We start from the raw sequence: 14898 nt of genomic DNA on the forward strand, positions 1-14898 counted from the left end.
ATGACAAATGTCGTGAGCGCAGTATTAGAAGTCGAGATTGCATTTATGTAATAGCCTACGAGCATGCAGATCTCTTTGCTTGAGCGCCGATTTCCTCTGCTCGTGCACAAAACTTCTTGCACGCCCCCTCAAATTCAAGCCGCTTCAAGAGCGCGCAGATCTTCTTGTGCGCTCTCAAATAAACGCTGCTGAAGTGTAATTTAGTGCGTTTATGTCTCCAGCATTTATTAGATTTGCTAGGAATATTTATGAAGGTCTCTTATAGACCTACAGAGCGATATTAATGCGTCCTGAAGTAAAGTGAAACGGCTATACGTCGTGTTTGCTGACCTCACGCATCATGCACCTGTCAGTCAGTCAGTCAGTCAGCACGTAACCTTAAGGGGTTAAACAAATGACGCACAGCACTACTGCGGTTACAGAAAAGTTTTGGTGCGATAATCACCCGCTATTAAAAAAAAAAATGTTTTGAATGGAAAGCTGTATTGTAGTCGTAGCGGGATGAATTTTGGCGTGGTGCCCCGCCATGGAGGAATTAATGTAGCGAAAACCTTGGAAGTGAACCTTTATGGATGGATTTTATGAATTTATATTTAAACTATTTTGACACTGATACATAAGACAAAATAAGACAATACAATGGTTTTAATGATGTCAAAAGATCAGGGACAACTTGATGTCTCAATTCATGACCCTCTTAAAGGGATAATTGGAATAGAAAAGGGGACCAAACTGGAAACGTATTGACTATTTACTCTATTTAAGAGTTTCTTTCTTCTGTTGAACGCACAAGAAGATACTAGGATAAATGTGGACAACTGGTAACCATTTACATCTATAGTAATGAAAACAAGTAATATGGAAGCCAATGGTTACTGGTTTTCAACATGTTCCAAATGTATTGAATTCAACAAAAGAAAGAAACTCCTAAAGAAACTACATTAAAGCTGAAGATCCTGAAGATACTCTGCTAAATGTAAAAAAAAACTAGTGACCATTTACATTTTTGGTAAGAAAAACAAATGCTATGGAAGCCAATGGTTACTGCTTTTCAACTTTTTTCTAACGTATCCTCTTTTGAGTTCAACAGAAGAAGGAAACTCATACAGTAAAGAAACTATATTGAAGTGGTTACATCTTTTTTCATGGGACAATCCTGACCTGTGGGAGAATAGTGATTCGGAAGGACTGGCTGGTGTTTGTTCCTCTGAGGTAGATTGAGAGTTTTGGAAAAAACCTCCATGGTGACTCTCCTCTCATCCAACATGCAAGCTTGGTGCCATCAAAGAATCCAGCTGAGAAGTCATCAATCTAAGGAATCCAAGAGACAGCTGTTCAGTAAGTTTTAACTGAAGGGTCAGTTTTAGCATAGTGTGAACCCATTAAAATGCACAAATATCATCTAGATGAGGCAATTCATTTAGCAAGGTGCAAAACAATACCAGCGATGTTTGCATAATGGCGTCCACTACAGCACTAAACACATTTGCAGGAAGTCGCAGTAGAGTCGTCCCACTATCCACAATGGCTTTATCCGAGTTGTACTGAATAAAACATCCAAAGGGAGAAGAAGATCAGAGCCTGAAGGCCAAAAAAGATATTTTGAAAAATGTTGGATACCTGTGACTACTGACATCCATGGTAGGTAAAAGAAATACTATAGAAGACAATAGTTACCGGTTTTCCAACATTTTTCAAAATATCTGCTTTTGTGTTCAACAGAAAAAAAACTCAACTAGGTTAGGAACAAGTAGAGGATGAGTAAATGTTGACAAAAAAATTTATCTAACTCCATCTAAAAGGATGGATCATAATTTTTTTTTTGTTTGGATTGGCTTTATTTTTGTTTCGATTTAAATGCAGAATCGCACATTGTTTGGGCATGTACCTCTTTGCAGTCTAAATTTAAATTTTGGTCTCCAACTTCAAGCTTGAGGACTTCCACTTGATAGTACCACTCTTCCAGGACTGGTGTGTACCAAATTGGACCACGGTGCAAAGTTGGCTCTACTCCTCCCATGATCTGAAACACAATGCAACATCAAGCATGTACTTTGAGTAATACTGAATTTTCTGCGTCTACAGTAAAAATCATACAATACAGTAAAAATGAGAGATAAATGAAACTTAGCTGAGATTTAAATAAAAAATAATAAATCACCACGCTTAAACAACACCATGCTTCCCCAGTAGATTAGATATAGGATTTCAGGTTTATTCATTCCCTTTATTAATCAGTCCCTTTATTAATCTTGGGTTGCCATGGTGGAATGAACCGCCAACTTATCCAGCATATGTTTTACGCAGCAGATGCCCTCCCAGCTGCAACCCATTACTGGGAAACACACATACACTCCCATTCACACACATACACAACGGACAATTTGGCTTACCCAATTCACCTGTACCACGTCTTTAGATTGTGGGGGAAACTGGAGCACCCGAAAGAACATTTCAGGTTTAGTGAAATGCGATTTAAAAATGGAAATACATTATTTAAGTACTTTAAACAAATCTAAATATTATATAAATATTTAATACATTAATATTAAATATATTACTTATTGATTATATTATTATCATCATCATCATTATTATTACTACTACTCATTACTACTACTACTTATTACTTCTACTGCTTGTTCGTTTGCTTGTTTGTAAAAGAAAGAAAACATTGTATGAATTATATTTCAGTAAAAAGAAACTTTACAAATAAGTAAACTTGGAAAAGCTCTTAAAGTAAGATTGTTTACCCAATTAACAATAAAAACAACACACATGTACACAGTACACATACATATTACTTTATTAGGTACACCTGTCCAACTGCTCGTTAACACAAATTTCTAATCAGCCAATCACATGGCAGCAACTTAATGTATTTAGATATGTAGACATGATCAAGACAATCTGCTGCAGTTCAAACCGAGCATCAGAATGGGGAAGCTAAGTGATTTTGAACATGGCATGATTTTTAGTGTTAGGTGGGCTGGTCTGAGTATTTCAGAATCTGCCGATGTACTGATCTACTAGAGGAGAATGGCCAGACTGGTTCGAGCTGATACAAAGGTTCCAGTAACTCAAATAACCACTCGTTACAATCGAATGCACAAAAAGAAGCAGAAGACCACATCGCGTGCCACTCCTGTTAGCTAAGAACAGGAAACTGAGGTGACAATTTGCACAGGCTCAAAATTGGACAATAGAAGATTGGAGAAACGTTGCCTAGTCTGATGAGTCTCGATTTCTGCTGCGACATTTGATTGGTAGGGTCAGAATTTGGAGTCAACAACATGAAAGCATGGATTCATCCTGCCTTGTATCAACGGTGATGGTGGTGTAATGGTGTGGGGGATATTTTTTTTGGCACACTTTAGGCCCATTATTACCAGCTGAGCCTACCTAAGTATTGTTGTTGATCATGTCCATCCCTTTATGACCACAGTGTCTCCATCTTCTGATGGCTACTTCCAGCAGGATAATGCACTATGTCATAAAGCGTGAATCATCTCAGACTGGTTTCTTGAACATGACAATGAGTTCACAGTACTCAAATGGCCTCCATAGTCACCAGTTCTCAATCCAATAGAGCACCTTTGGGATGTGGTGAAATGGAAGACTCGCATTATGGATGTACAGCCGACAAGTCAGCAGCAACTGCGTGATACTATCAAGTCAACATGGAACAAAATCTCTGAGGAATATTTCCAGTACCTTGTTGAATCTATGCCACGAAGCATTAAGAGGCAAAAGGGGGTCCAACCCGGTACTAGTAAGGTGTACCCAATAAAGTGGCCAGTGAGTACATCTTTCTAGTTCTCAAATCTGATTGGCTGATGTCATGTGATATTCTACTAGTATCAGAACTCTTCACCCCACTAAATTCTTATATTTAACATCTGTAAATTGTTGTTTGTTACATTTTATTGTTCAATAAATTCCATTTAATATAAATTGTAGTCAAATTTAATAAAAATGCTTTATAACGTTTATCCCTATAATCCTGATCTGTGAGCAAGATCTTCTGTTTTGTCATCACCAAGACATTACAACAACATTACAACAACATTACATTACCAAGACTTTTTTTGTATTTGTAACGACTTTTGCCGTTTAGATGGTCAACTGCTGATGTGAAACTGTGGTGGAAAAAAGTAGTCCCACACACAAAAGGGATTTAAAGACCCTCTGTGTTTGATTTTATTTTTATGATCAAGATTATGCAGTTGTATTACTGCATAAATGCAATATCACACAAGTAGCACTACAATATGTCTGTATATATGCACTGCTGTGATACTACGGCACTTGCAGGTGCTCCAGGTTACCCCAAATTGGATAAAACTAAATCCAATCCACTAAATTTGGCCGTAGTGTGTGCTTCATTCTGCTGTGGCGACCCCTGATTAAGCAGGGAATAAGTCAAAGGAAAAAGAGTGAGCATTACTATTTTATAATTTACAAAGTCTCAAGTCAGACAGAAATGCCATGAACTGAATCTGAATCAGCTCGTTATCCATGGGTCTGCCATCTATCTATTTTCCTTTAGCTTTAATTTAAGTATGTTCAAGCAAAATATTCCCTAACCGAAGACTATAAAAAATGGACTCTGATCTGGCGAGTTGACTTCCACACATCCAATTAAGAGGCTAGTCAAGTATTTCCAAAAGGCTTTGGACGTTGTTCAGCGGTGGACACGGGACACACTCCTCCCCTCCGTGCTTCCCATCTGCTCCTCTCTGCGGGACACGTGGCCAACTCTTCTTCCAGTGCTCCCGTATTGCTAACAGAATGTGCCAGCAGCAGGGGGCTCTCTTTAGCTTAATTAGCTTCTCACTAACGAGACATGCCATACTATAGGATGCAACGACAGTGTGAGATGTGGACACGCGCTGAGCTATTATGTTTCTTGAGTAGTGCTGAGAAACCCAATCTCTTCTGTCCTTGAGAGGTGTTAACTGATCTGATTTATCAGAGCAGGAGGCCTGAATGCTACCTACAGCTAAAATTTATATGGTTAGAAGCCGTTTTACCAGTTAATAATATGAGAATCCTACTCTTAAATGTTTCACCATGCGCTATTCGTGATCAGAGTTTCTGATTTTGAGGATTATGGGGCCCAAAAACGTGTCTATTTTCTTTTTAGTTCAATCCAAAGAACTGTTCGTGTGACATGTCTAACCAGAGTCTGGTTTGAAGGCATTCTAAATTTAAAAATATAACACAGCACAGCTATAGTTGCAATTATTTAAATTGAGTGTGACTGAATTAAATATTACTGATGAGTAATAGGCCAGTCTCTTATATACCTTTTATATATCATATTCGGTAATGCTGAAATCACGTAAAGTATATAACTCCAGTTAAGTTGCATCATTTTAACCTGAATATCGCCAATGTGTGCTATAAATGTAAACAAGAGAAGGAAACTTTATTTCATTGTATGTGGGAGTGTACTTAAGGCAATTGTTTTGGGATTAAAATACTGAATATTGTAGGTAAAATCATAAATCATGGAGTCATTCTAATGAAAAATAATTCCTCTTCATCCCAGCTTGTGTAAATTGCATATTTTTCCATTGAACTTTAATGCGACGAAACATGAAAGATTGCTGTTAATTTTGTTTGCCGGATGACCTCTTGCCTTGCTTTAGAAGAGATATCCTTTTTTTAAAGCAAAATTCATATAGTTTGATCTATTTGGAAAGTTTTCTACCACTTTTTACAGAGTCTAAATAGTGACACATTGAAAGTACACTACCTGACAAAACTCTTATCGTCAATCCCAGTTGTAAGAGCAACAAATAATAACTTGACTTCTATAGTAGTTGATCATTTGGAAAAGTGGCAGAAGGTAGATTTTTCAGATCAATCATCTGTTGAACTACATCCCAATCTTCACAAATACTGCAGAAGACCTATTGGAATCCACATGGAGCCAAGATTCTCACAGAAATAAATCAAGTTTGGTGAAGGAAAAATCATAGTTTGGAGTCACATTCAGTATAGGGGCGTGTGAGAGATCTGCAGAGTGGATGGCAACTTCAACAGCTTGAGGAATCAAGACATTTGTGCTGCTCATTACATTACAAACCACAGGAGAGGGCAAATTCTTCAGTAGGACAGCGCTCCTTCTCATACTTCAGCCTCCACATCAAAGTTCCTGAAAGCAAAGAGGGCCAAGGTGCTCCAGGATTGGCCAGCCCAATCACCAGATATGAACATTATTGAGCATGTCTGGGGTAAGATGAAGGAGGAGGCATTAAAGATTAATCCAAAGAATCTTGATGAACTCTGAGAGTCCTGCAAGAACGCTTTCTTTGCCATTCCAGATGACTTTATTATAAGTTATTTGAGTCATTGCACAGATGTATGGATGCAGTCCTCCAAGCTCAGGGGAGTCATACACAATATTCGTTCTTTTTCCACTGCACTATGACTTTATATTCTATACTGGACATTATTTCTGTTAAGTGAGAAGACTTTTGTCTAAGCAAAGTCAGACTTTACTGTCCTAATTAAATCATTAAAAATCAAGGCATGATCATAATTTATTTAGGTAAAATAAGCGTAATCTAGAGGTCTTTGCCTTTCATATAAGCCACTTCTGATACCAAATGACCAACTAGAAGTTATTATTTGTTGTCCCTAAAACTTGAATAGGTGAAAAGAGTTTTGTCAAGTAGTGTATATCTTCAAACTGTATTAAGTTATTTTGAGTATATATATTATCTTGTTTTTTTTTTTGCTAAACTGAAAATGACAACGTATGGCAATGTTTAAAAACAATAAATGCTGAAATGACATTTTAGTTGGTGTCTTCAGTAAATCATAATAAAATGAATAAGATCTAAGGGATCACATACAGTGCTCAGCATAATTGAGTACACCCCATTATGAAAATAAATATTTTTATCTATTTCTCAGTGAATATAGGCAATGTATGCTGGTGTAAACAAAACAGATTTATTACTACAGACATATTTATTAAAATAATATTTTAGTCACCAAATATATTTAGAAATTGAAAGATAATACAAGTATATACAAGTAAAATATTGCAAAAATAAAATTACAACCTACAAAATTTCAACTATATTTTTACAATTTTTCTTTTTTTTTTTTTGCTTCTCTTGATTTTTCCTCTTTTTTAAATTTGTATTTAATATTTTTCTATAACATTTAAATTTGGGTGTAAATGTTTTTTTGTTAGATAAGCTCCAGATTTGGCTTCAGTACTGACTGATCTAATGTAAATGCGCAAATATTATATTGTATAGCTTCCTATTAAAAATATGAACTTAAAAAGAGAGACTAGTGAGTTACAGTTACTAGTGAGTTACTTCAACTTACAGTTGAAGTCAGAATTATTAGCCCCCCTTTTAATTTTTTTTCTTAATTAAATAATTCCCAAATGATGTTTAGAGCAAGGAAATTTTCACAGTATGTCTGATAATATTTTGTCTTCTGGAAAATGTCTTATTGTTTTATTTCGGTTAGAATAAAAGCCGTTATAAATTTTTTATACACCATTTTAAGGTCAAAATTATTAGCCCCTTTAAGCTATACATTTTTTCAATAATCTACAGAACAAACCATTGTTATACAATAACTTGCCTAATTACCCTAACCTGCCTAGTTAACCTAATTAACCTAGTTTAAATGTCACTTTACGCTATATAGAAGTGTCTTAAAAATATCTAGTCAAATATTATTTACTATCATCATGGCAAAGATAAAATAAATCAGTTATTAGAAATGAGTTGTTAAAACTATTATGTTTAGAAATGTGTTGAAAAAATCTTCTCTCCATTAAACAGAAATTGGGGAAAAAAAATAAACAGGGGGGCTAATAATTTTGACTTCAACTGTATATATGCTGAGCACTGTACAAAAAAAAATTAGCTGTCCACTAGTAACTGGAATAATTTTTCCACAAATTTGGAGTGTATATTTCTGTAGCAGAGTGCAAGGTTTGGTACATACCAGGCTGCCGCCCGCTGGGTCACCTGTAGTGCTGGCAGGAACTCCTGCTCCACACATCTGTAGAGAAAAGACATCTGGAATGCCAGTCTGCCGCACCACAGAGTTGAAGAATGGCTCCACTGATGGGTCTGGCTGAGAGAAGAGAAAGACAACTGTTTTTAAACCAAGTAACAAAATATACAAATGTGGTACATAGTAGTTGTTTTCAGTACTTCAGTAACCATTTTACTACATCATTACAAAAGCAAAAAGTAAACCAATTTCAAACTAAATTATGATTATTATAGCCTTTATTTTACTAGGAGAAAGGCTCATTGAGATTAAAGAGCCCCTATTATGCACTTTTGAAAATGAGCTTCCATGCAGTGTGTGTAGCAGCATTAAGTGAATGAAAACATCCAGCGGAGGTTTAAATCTGAAAGTGCGCCATGTTTAAAACTATTGATTCTTTAATGAAATAGTTAACTCAGAGTCGAATAAATGAATCGAGTTGGGTTCGGATCTTTTGCTTAAACGCGTCGACAGATACGGTACATCACCATATACAGCTGAAGTCAGAATTATTAGCCCCCCTTTTATTAATTTTTTTATATTTCCCAAATTATATTTAACAGAGCAAGGAAAATTTCACAGTATGTCTGATAATATTTTTTCTTCTGGAGAAAGTCTTATTTGTTTTATTTTGGCTAGAATGAAAGCAGTTTTAAATTTTTTAAAAAACATTTTAAAGGTCAAAATTATTAGACCCTTTAAGCTATATATTTTTTCGACTGTCTACAAAACAAACCATTGTTATACAATAACTTGCTTAACTACTCTATCCTGCCTAGTTGATTTAATTAACCTAGTTAAGCCTTTAAATGTCACTTTAAGCTGTAAAGAATTGTCTTGAAAAATATGAGTTATTAAAACTATTATGTTTAGAAATGTGTTAATTTTAAATAAAAAATAAAAAATTAGGAAAAAAAATAAACAGGGGGGCTAATAATTCTGACTTCAACTGTATGTAGTGCTGAATCCGGTAAAACGTGAACGCGCCTTTCCCCTCAGACACTAGTGGAGCTCAGGGAATCATGGGACTGATCATGACGCAAAGATGACGATCACTGACAGATGAAGATTCGGCAGCAGGGAATAAAGGGTTAAAGTTTATTTTCACAACAACACCACAGTATTGCCAACCGTGTACTGTGTTTGTTCCTGTCGTTTTTTTTATTTTTGATAAAATAACCTATGCTGCAACGCGGAATTTGCCAGCTGTTACTAATAAAGGTAGGAGAAGAAGAGACTATTATCTATGGGACTTTGTCAGTAACTGTTACAGTTCATATGGACCAGTTTCTTCTTCAGATTGGAATATGTAAGTGTAATTAAATGTGTTGCCTCGTTTTGTGTAGTTTGCAAAATATGTTTAATTGTGTGTTAGAAGTTGTAATCGCTGTAATTCAGTTGTAATTCCCATATTGTGTCCAAAACTATGTTGAAAACGTGACGAGTTCTCCCTTTATTGATTTAAAAGCATTTCTGAACTTGCGATTCTCTGCCATTTGTCATTGCTTTGGCCACTGTCTGCTGTTCACGCGGTGTGATCAATTTTCAAAATAGTTGCCACTGTGTATATTAATACTGAATATGTGTCGTTGTTATTATTGGGGTTATGGTTAAGAGTAGAGTAATATGCTGGTGTTTAACTGAATTGCTTTATTGCACTCCTGCATTGGGCTCTCACATACTTTCTGCTAATTCGCACCGTAGCCGTGGTGGGCATTTCTCTCTGTCTCGAGCTGAACGCAGTCAACCAATCACAACAGACTGAGTCATCGATCCAATCAGCACAGATTAGCTTCGCACTAAGGAGGGGTTTGGGGACAAATGAAATCGCTGAACAAATCATATGGGAGTCTTTGGGATAATTAGGTCAAAATAAATGCATATTATAAGTAGTGGTGGGCCGTTATAGGCGTTAACGCGAGACTCTTATCGTGTGTTAAAAAAAAGAATCGCTGTTAATCTATTCTCAAAGTTGGGTTGGGAGCTGGGTCTATTTTACGCAAGCTATGATAACTTTCACCGTGATATTTTAGCGCGGATGTATACCTGACCGGTGAGCCATTTGACAAAAAAGTGCGCTTCTGAATCAAATCAGCAGGATTCCTGACTTTAACTGCAGTTCGGCCGTTCCACTTTCACTCATGAACATTCATTCATGCCCCATGACAAACTGGGGTATTAGACGCAAATAAGGAGTAAGGACTGGTGAGAGTGTTATGGAATTTAATAACGCACGCCAAATGGAAAGAAAAAACTCCCGCATTTTGCGGTGTGTGTGTTTGTGTGTGGTCCTTTACTGACAGCCACGTGTGTGTATTTTGTTGAAAAATATGGCGAAAATTCATACATGACGGTAATAGCTTGTGTTTACTTCTATAATGTCACTAATATATGCATATTCCACGTCTTAATTTTTATTTCTGTCTTACTTCCATTTCTGTTTAGTTCAGTTATGACTTTAGTCTGATTAAGGTAATCAAAAAAATAAATAAATCGCTGTTTGGAGCTTATGTAGGCCAACAGTTCAACATTCATGTTTAACTGAATAAACAGTTAGTAAACACAAGTACATCATATTGAACATCATTTATTTTCATCACCAATTATCATAGTTAAACAGTTTCTCAAGCCGTTTGTATTGTATTTTGGAAACAGGAGATGAGCCCCTGGTCTAATGCGCCACCTGGCTTTAGAAACCCGTTCTCAAATACTTATTATTTGGGTTGCACACATATTCTGAATGCCTTCGGCAGAATTCAAATGAGCCATTTTAATCTAGATTAATTCCTCGATTTATTATTGAAATCTATAATAATCTAGATTTAAAAAATGTGTCTATGCCCACCTTTAATTATAAGACAATGAAAGTGTTTTTTTGACCTTGCATGCATAACAGCATGTTGTTGTATTCCCCTTAAAACCAAAATATGACCCTTTTATAAAGCAAAATAGGGGCTCTTTAAAAAAGCTTTTACAAGATTGTCCTGGGTAAAATTAAGCCATATACAGTTCATATAGGTTTAACAACAACAACAATAAACAAATAAACAAATAAATAAATAAATAAATAAATAAATAAATAAATAAATAAATAAATAAATAAATAAATAAATAAATAAATAAATAAATAAACAAACAAACAGGTAACATCATCCATTCATCAAAACACACATATAATGACAGTGAAAACTAGTCAGAACATCTACAGGACAATTCACATAATTTCAAATCTATTTAAAAGGGTGTAGTAAAACCAACAAAACACCACTTGTTTGATTATAAGAGCCACACCTTGGTGACACTTCCTTTAACTTACCACACGACACCCAATGCTGGGCCAAATCAAACAGCTGCACCCATCTCAAACATACTGTAGCACACCTTTTCTCAACAAAACGCCTACAGTACTATGTAACACTCCAATCATGTGACTTACCCGAGCCAGTAGAGGATATGCAAGTCCAAGAATCCCCTGCCAATTGATTCCAGGCAAAAAGAAGCCTTCTGAGGTGAGGATTGCAGCAATGTTTATGGTGATGGCACCACTGGGCCCTGTCGGAATGGTGATGAGGTCCGTTCCCAGTTCCCCCTCCCATTCTCCTTGTGTGTATTTTACTGCAACTGCCCTCTCGGTGCTCTCATATGTGCTGGAACTGAGCAAACCACCAAAACACTGATTAATCACTAATGCACTGCTGTACATACATTCATATAATGAATATACAAGTTTTGTCTTTGTTGGTCTTGTTATTTCGTGTGACATAGGAATGTCAACTCTCTATGTGTACCAGTACTATAAACAGTAAAAATATATGTTTACAATGCTTTTGTACAATTTGGAAGGTATTAATAGCGCTTCACTTTTTCCACATTTTTTTTATGTTACAGCCTAATTGCAAAATTTATTAAATTCATTTAAATTCTACACACAATACCCCATAATGACAATGTGTAGAATTTTTTTTTTTAATTGTTGCAAATATATTCAAAATAAAAAGCCTTTGCCGTGAACCTCTAAATTGAGCTCAGGTACATTCTGTTTCCACTGATCGTTCTTGAGATGTTTCAGCAGCTTAATTGGAGTTCACCTGTGGTAATTTCAGTTGATTGGACATGATTTGAAAAGGCATACACCTGTCTATATAAGGCCCCAGAGTTGACAGTGCATGTCAAAGCACAAACCAAGCATGAAGACAAAGGAATTGTCTGTAGACCTCCGAGACAGGATTGACTAGAGGCACAAGGCTGGGGAAAGTTACAGAAAAATTTCTGCTGCTCTGAAAGTTCCAATGAGCACAGTGACCTCCATCATCTGTAAGTGGAAGATGTTTGGAACCACCAGGACTCTTCCTAGAGCTGGCCGGCCATCTAAGCTGATTTGGGGGAGAAGGGCCTTAGTCGGGAAGGTGATCAATAACCTGATGGTCACTCTGTCTGAGCTCCAGTGTTCTTCTGTGGAGAGAGAAGCCAATTCACCAATCAGGCCTGTATGGTAGAGCGGCCAGACGGAAGCTACTCTCCACCTGGAATTTGCCAAAAGGCATCTGAAGGACTCTCAGACCATAAGAAACTAAATTCTGTGGCCTGATGAGACTAAAATTGTGAATGCCAGGCATTATGTTTGGAGAAAACCAGGCTTCACTTATCACCCGGCTAATACCATCCCTACAGTGAAGCATGGCGGTGGCAGCATCATGCTGTGGGAATGTTTTTTAGCAGCAGGAACTGGAAGAATGAAAACCTGAATAAAAACCTGCTTCAGAGTGCTCTTGAACTCAGAGTGGGGCCACCGTTCATCTTCCAGCAGGACAATGACCTAAAGCACACCGCGAAAATATCAACGGAGGTGCTTCACACCTGTCCTTGTCCTTGAGTGGCCCAGCCAGAGCCCAGACCTAAATCCTCTTGAACATCTCTGGAGAGATTTGAAAATGGCTGTACACCGTCGCTTCCCATCCACCCTGATACTTGAGAGGTACTGCAAAGAGGAATGGGCAAAAATTCCCAAAGACAGGTGTGCCAAGGTTGTGGCATCATATTCAAAAAGACTTGAGGCTGTAATTGCTGCCAAAGGTGCATCAACAAAGTGTGAATATTTCTGGGGTATTCATTATGGGGTATTGTGTGTAGAATTTTGAGGAAATAAATGAATTTATTTTGGAATAAGGCTGTAACATAAAAAAATGTGAAAAAAGTGAAGCGCTATGAATACTTTCTGGATGCACTGTATCGTACAACAAAAAATAGATATCGTGACCGGCCTTATTTTCTGTTACAATGTGTTTGAAGGTTGTGATCTTACAACGTTCTGTTAAAATATTGTGTGAAGCAGGAATGTGATGTTAAAGTGATCTGTTAAATGTGTGCGTGATGTAGGGATGTGATCTTACAGTGCTCTGTTAAAGTAGTGTGTGATGTAAGGATGTGCTGCTGCAGCTACAGCAAAGTTGCTGCTTCCAGTATCCACCAGGATGTTTAGCTGTAAATACAGAAAAAATAATACGTTAATAAGTTAATTCAGTTATTATTGGTATTTTTTAATGCAATATTTGTTAACAATGTCATTTCAGAGCAATACCCAGCAGTACATTTGATTGTAACAATGTGTTTATTCCTACAAAAGACAAAAACATGTAGTACACTGTTAAAGATCCCGTGAAGTGCTTTGAAATGTGCATTTTTATCTGATGTTTGACGTAATCTCAACTGAAAAATGAAGAGAGAGTGAGACGTATCCCCTCCCCTTTTTTAAAAGTAGCCAATAGCGTTTTGTTTTTATCACAGCTCTGCCAGTGAGAGTGGTTGAGCTCTAGTGTATCCATAGATGTATACACTAGATATCGCATATGGACCCTGAGCATGCGTCAATAGCGCCGCAAAATTTGTACAGTGCTCCAAGGAAAAATGTCATTCAACCGCACAAGTCAAGACCAAAGCCAATCTGAAGATGCTGTACTTTAGTGCTGTGTACAGGTGTAGTAACGAGCAAACAAAGAAAACAAAGCACAAAAGCAGCACATTTTATAGGTAAGATTTCATTTTTTTTATGTATGTTTTTGTTTTGTGCTCAACAAATATTGATGATACTACAGTCTATATATGATAATACAGACCAAAAGGCAACGTAGTACCAACTTGCACTAAATACTAGGCTTATGCTAGTCTTGTTGAATAAAATAAGCAAACAATGTAAATGAAATATGACAACAAGATGCTGCAGTGCTAGAAACTTGTATTATTGTCGGCTAAGTGAAAGAGTCGTTCATAACGGAGATTCATTCACAAACGAATCGCTCCCTCCATCAGAATAAGAATTGAAAGCAGGAGAGGTGGTGTGTTTCAAGACACAGATTAGATCAGATTTAACAGGGAGGGAGGATAATACATTTTCACGTACACAAATACATGCTGGTTGTCGACAAAGTCTATGCGGTCACTTATCTATTGATGTAGAAAAGTGATGTAAAATTATAATTTTCGTAATTTAAAAAAATATTAGCATACTGACCACTGGGAAAACTCCCGATTAGAGCTGCATGATTAATCGAAAAAAGATTGCGATCTTGATTCGAACCCCCACATGATCTTAATTTAGCATTTCTACGATTCTGTCAATCATATTTTCAAGCTCAGGAGAGAAGCATAAAGGTGGTCGCACAAGTCTTCACATTGTTTTATATAGTCTGCTCAGCAACGTGGACACCTCCAAATGGTATTGAAAGAGTCACATACTGTATTTATAAGGTATAATTCACCCAATAATGTCATTTCTGTCTTTATGTAATCACGTATTCGCGACTGCGAAATCACACGTGACGCGAGCAGACCGTGAGCCGTTACTACAGAGAGGGTGGGCACGCG

General features: G+C 36.7%; 1 protein-coding gene across 1 annotated transcript in view; it reads right to left on the reverse strand.

The window, feature by feature from the left end:
- bace2 (beta-secretase 2) overlaps positions 1–14898 on the reverse strand; it is a 37802-nt gene that overhangs the window by 5698 nt on the left and 17206 nt on the right. Inside the window, exons 2-7 of the mRNA XM_056473538.1 lie at positions 13428–13516; positions 11474–11690; positions 7987–8118; positions 1889–2023; positions 1443–1544; positions 1162–1311 (exon numbers count right to left, since the gene is read on the reverse strand). Of these exons, the coding sequence (XP_056329513.1) occupies positions 1162–1311; positions 1443–1544; positions 1889–2023; positions 7987–8118; positions 11474–11690; positions 13428–13516 (825 nt within the window). The remainder of the gene's footprint in view (positions 1–1161; positions 1312–1442; positions 1545–1888; positions 2024–7986; positions 8119–11473; positions 11691–13427; positions 13517–14898) is intronic.

This window comes from Danio aesculapii, chromosome 15, assembly GCF_903798145.1.
Source record: "Danio aesculapii chromosome 15, fDanAes4.1, whole genome shotgun sequence".
Taxonomy (NCBI): domain Eukaryota; kingdom Metazoa; phylum Chordata; class Actinopteri; order Cypriniformes; family Danionidae; genus Danio; species Danio aesculapii.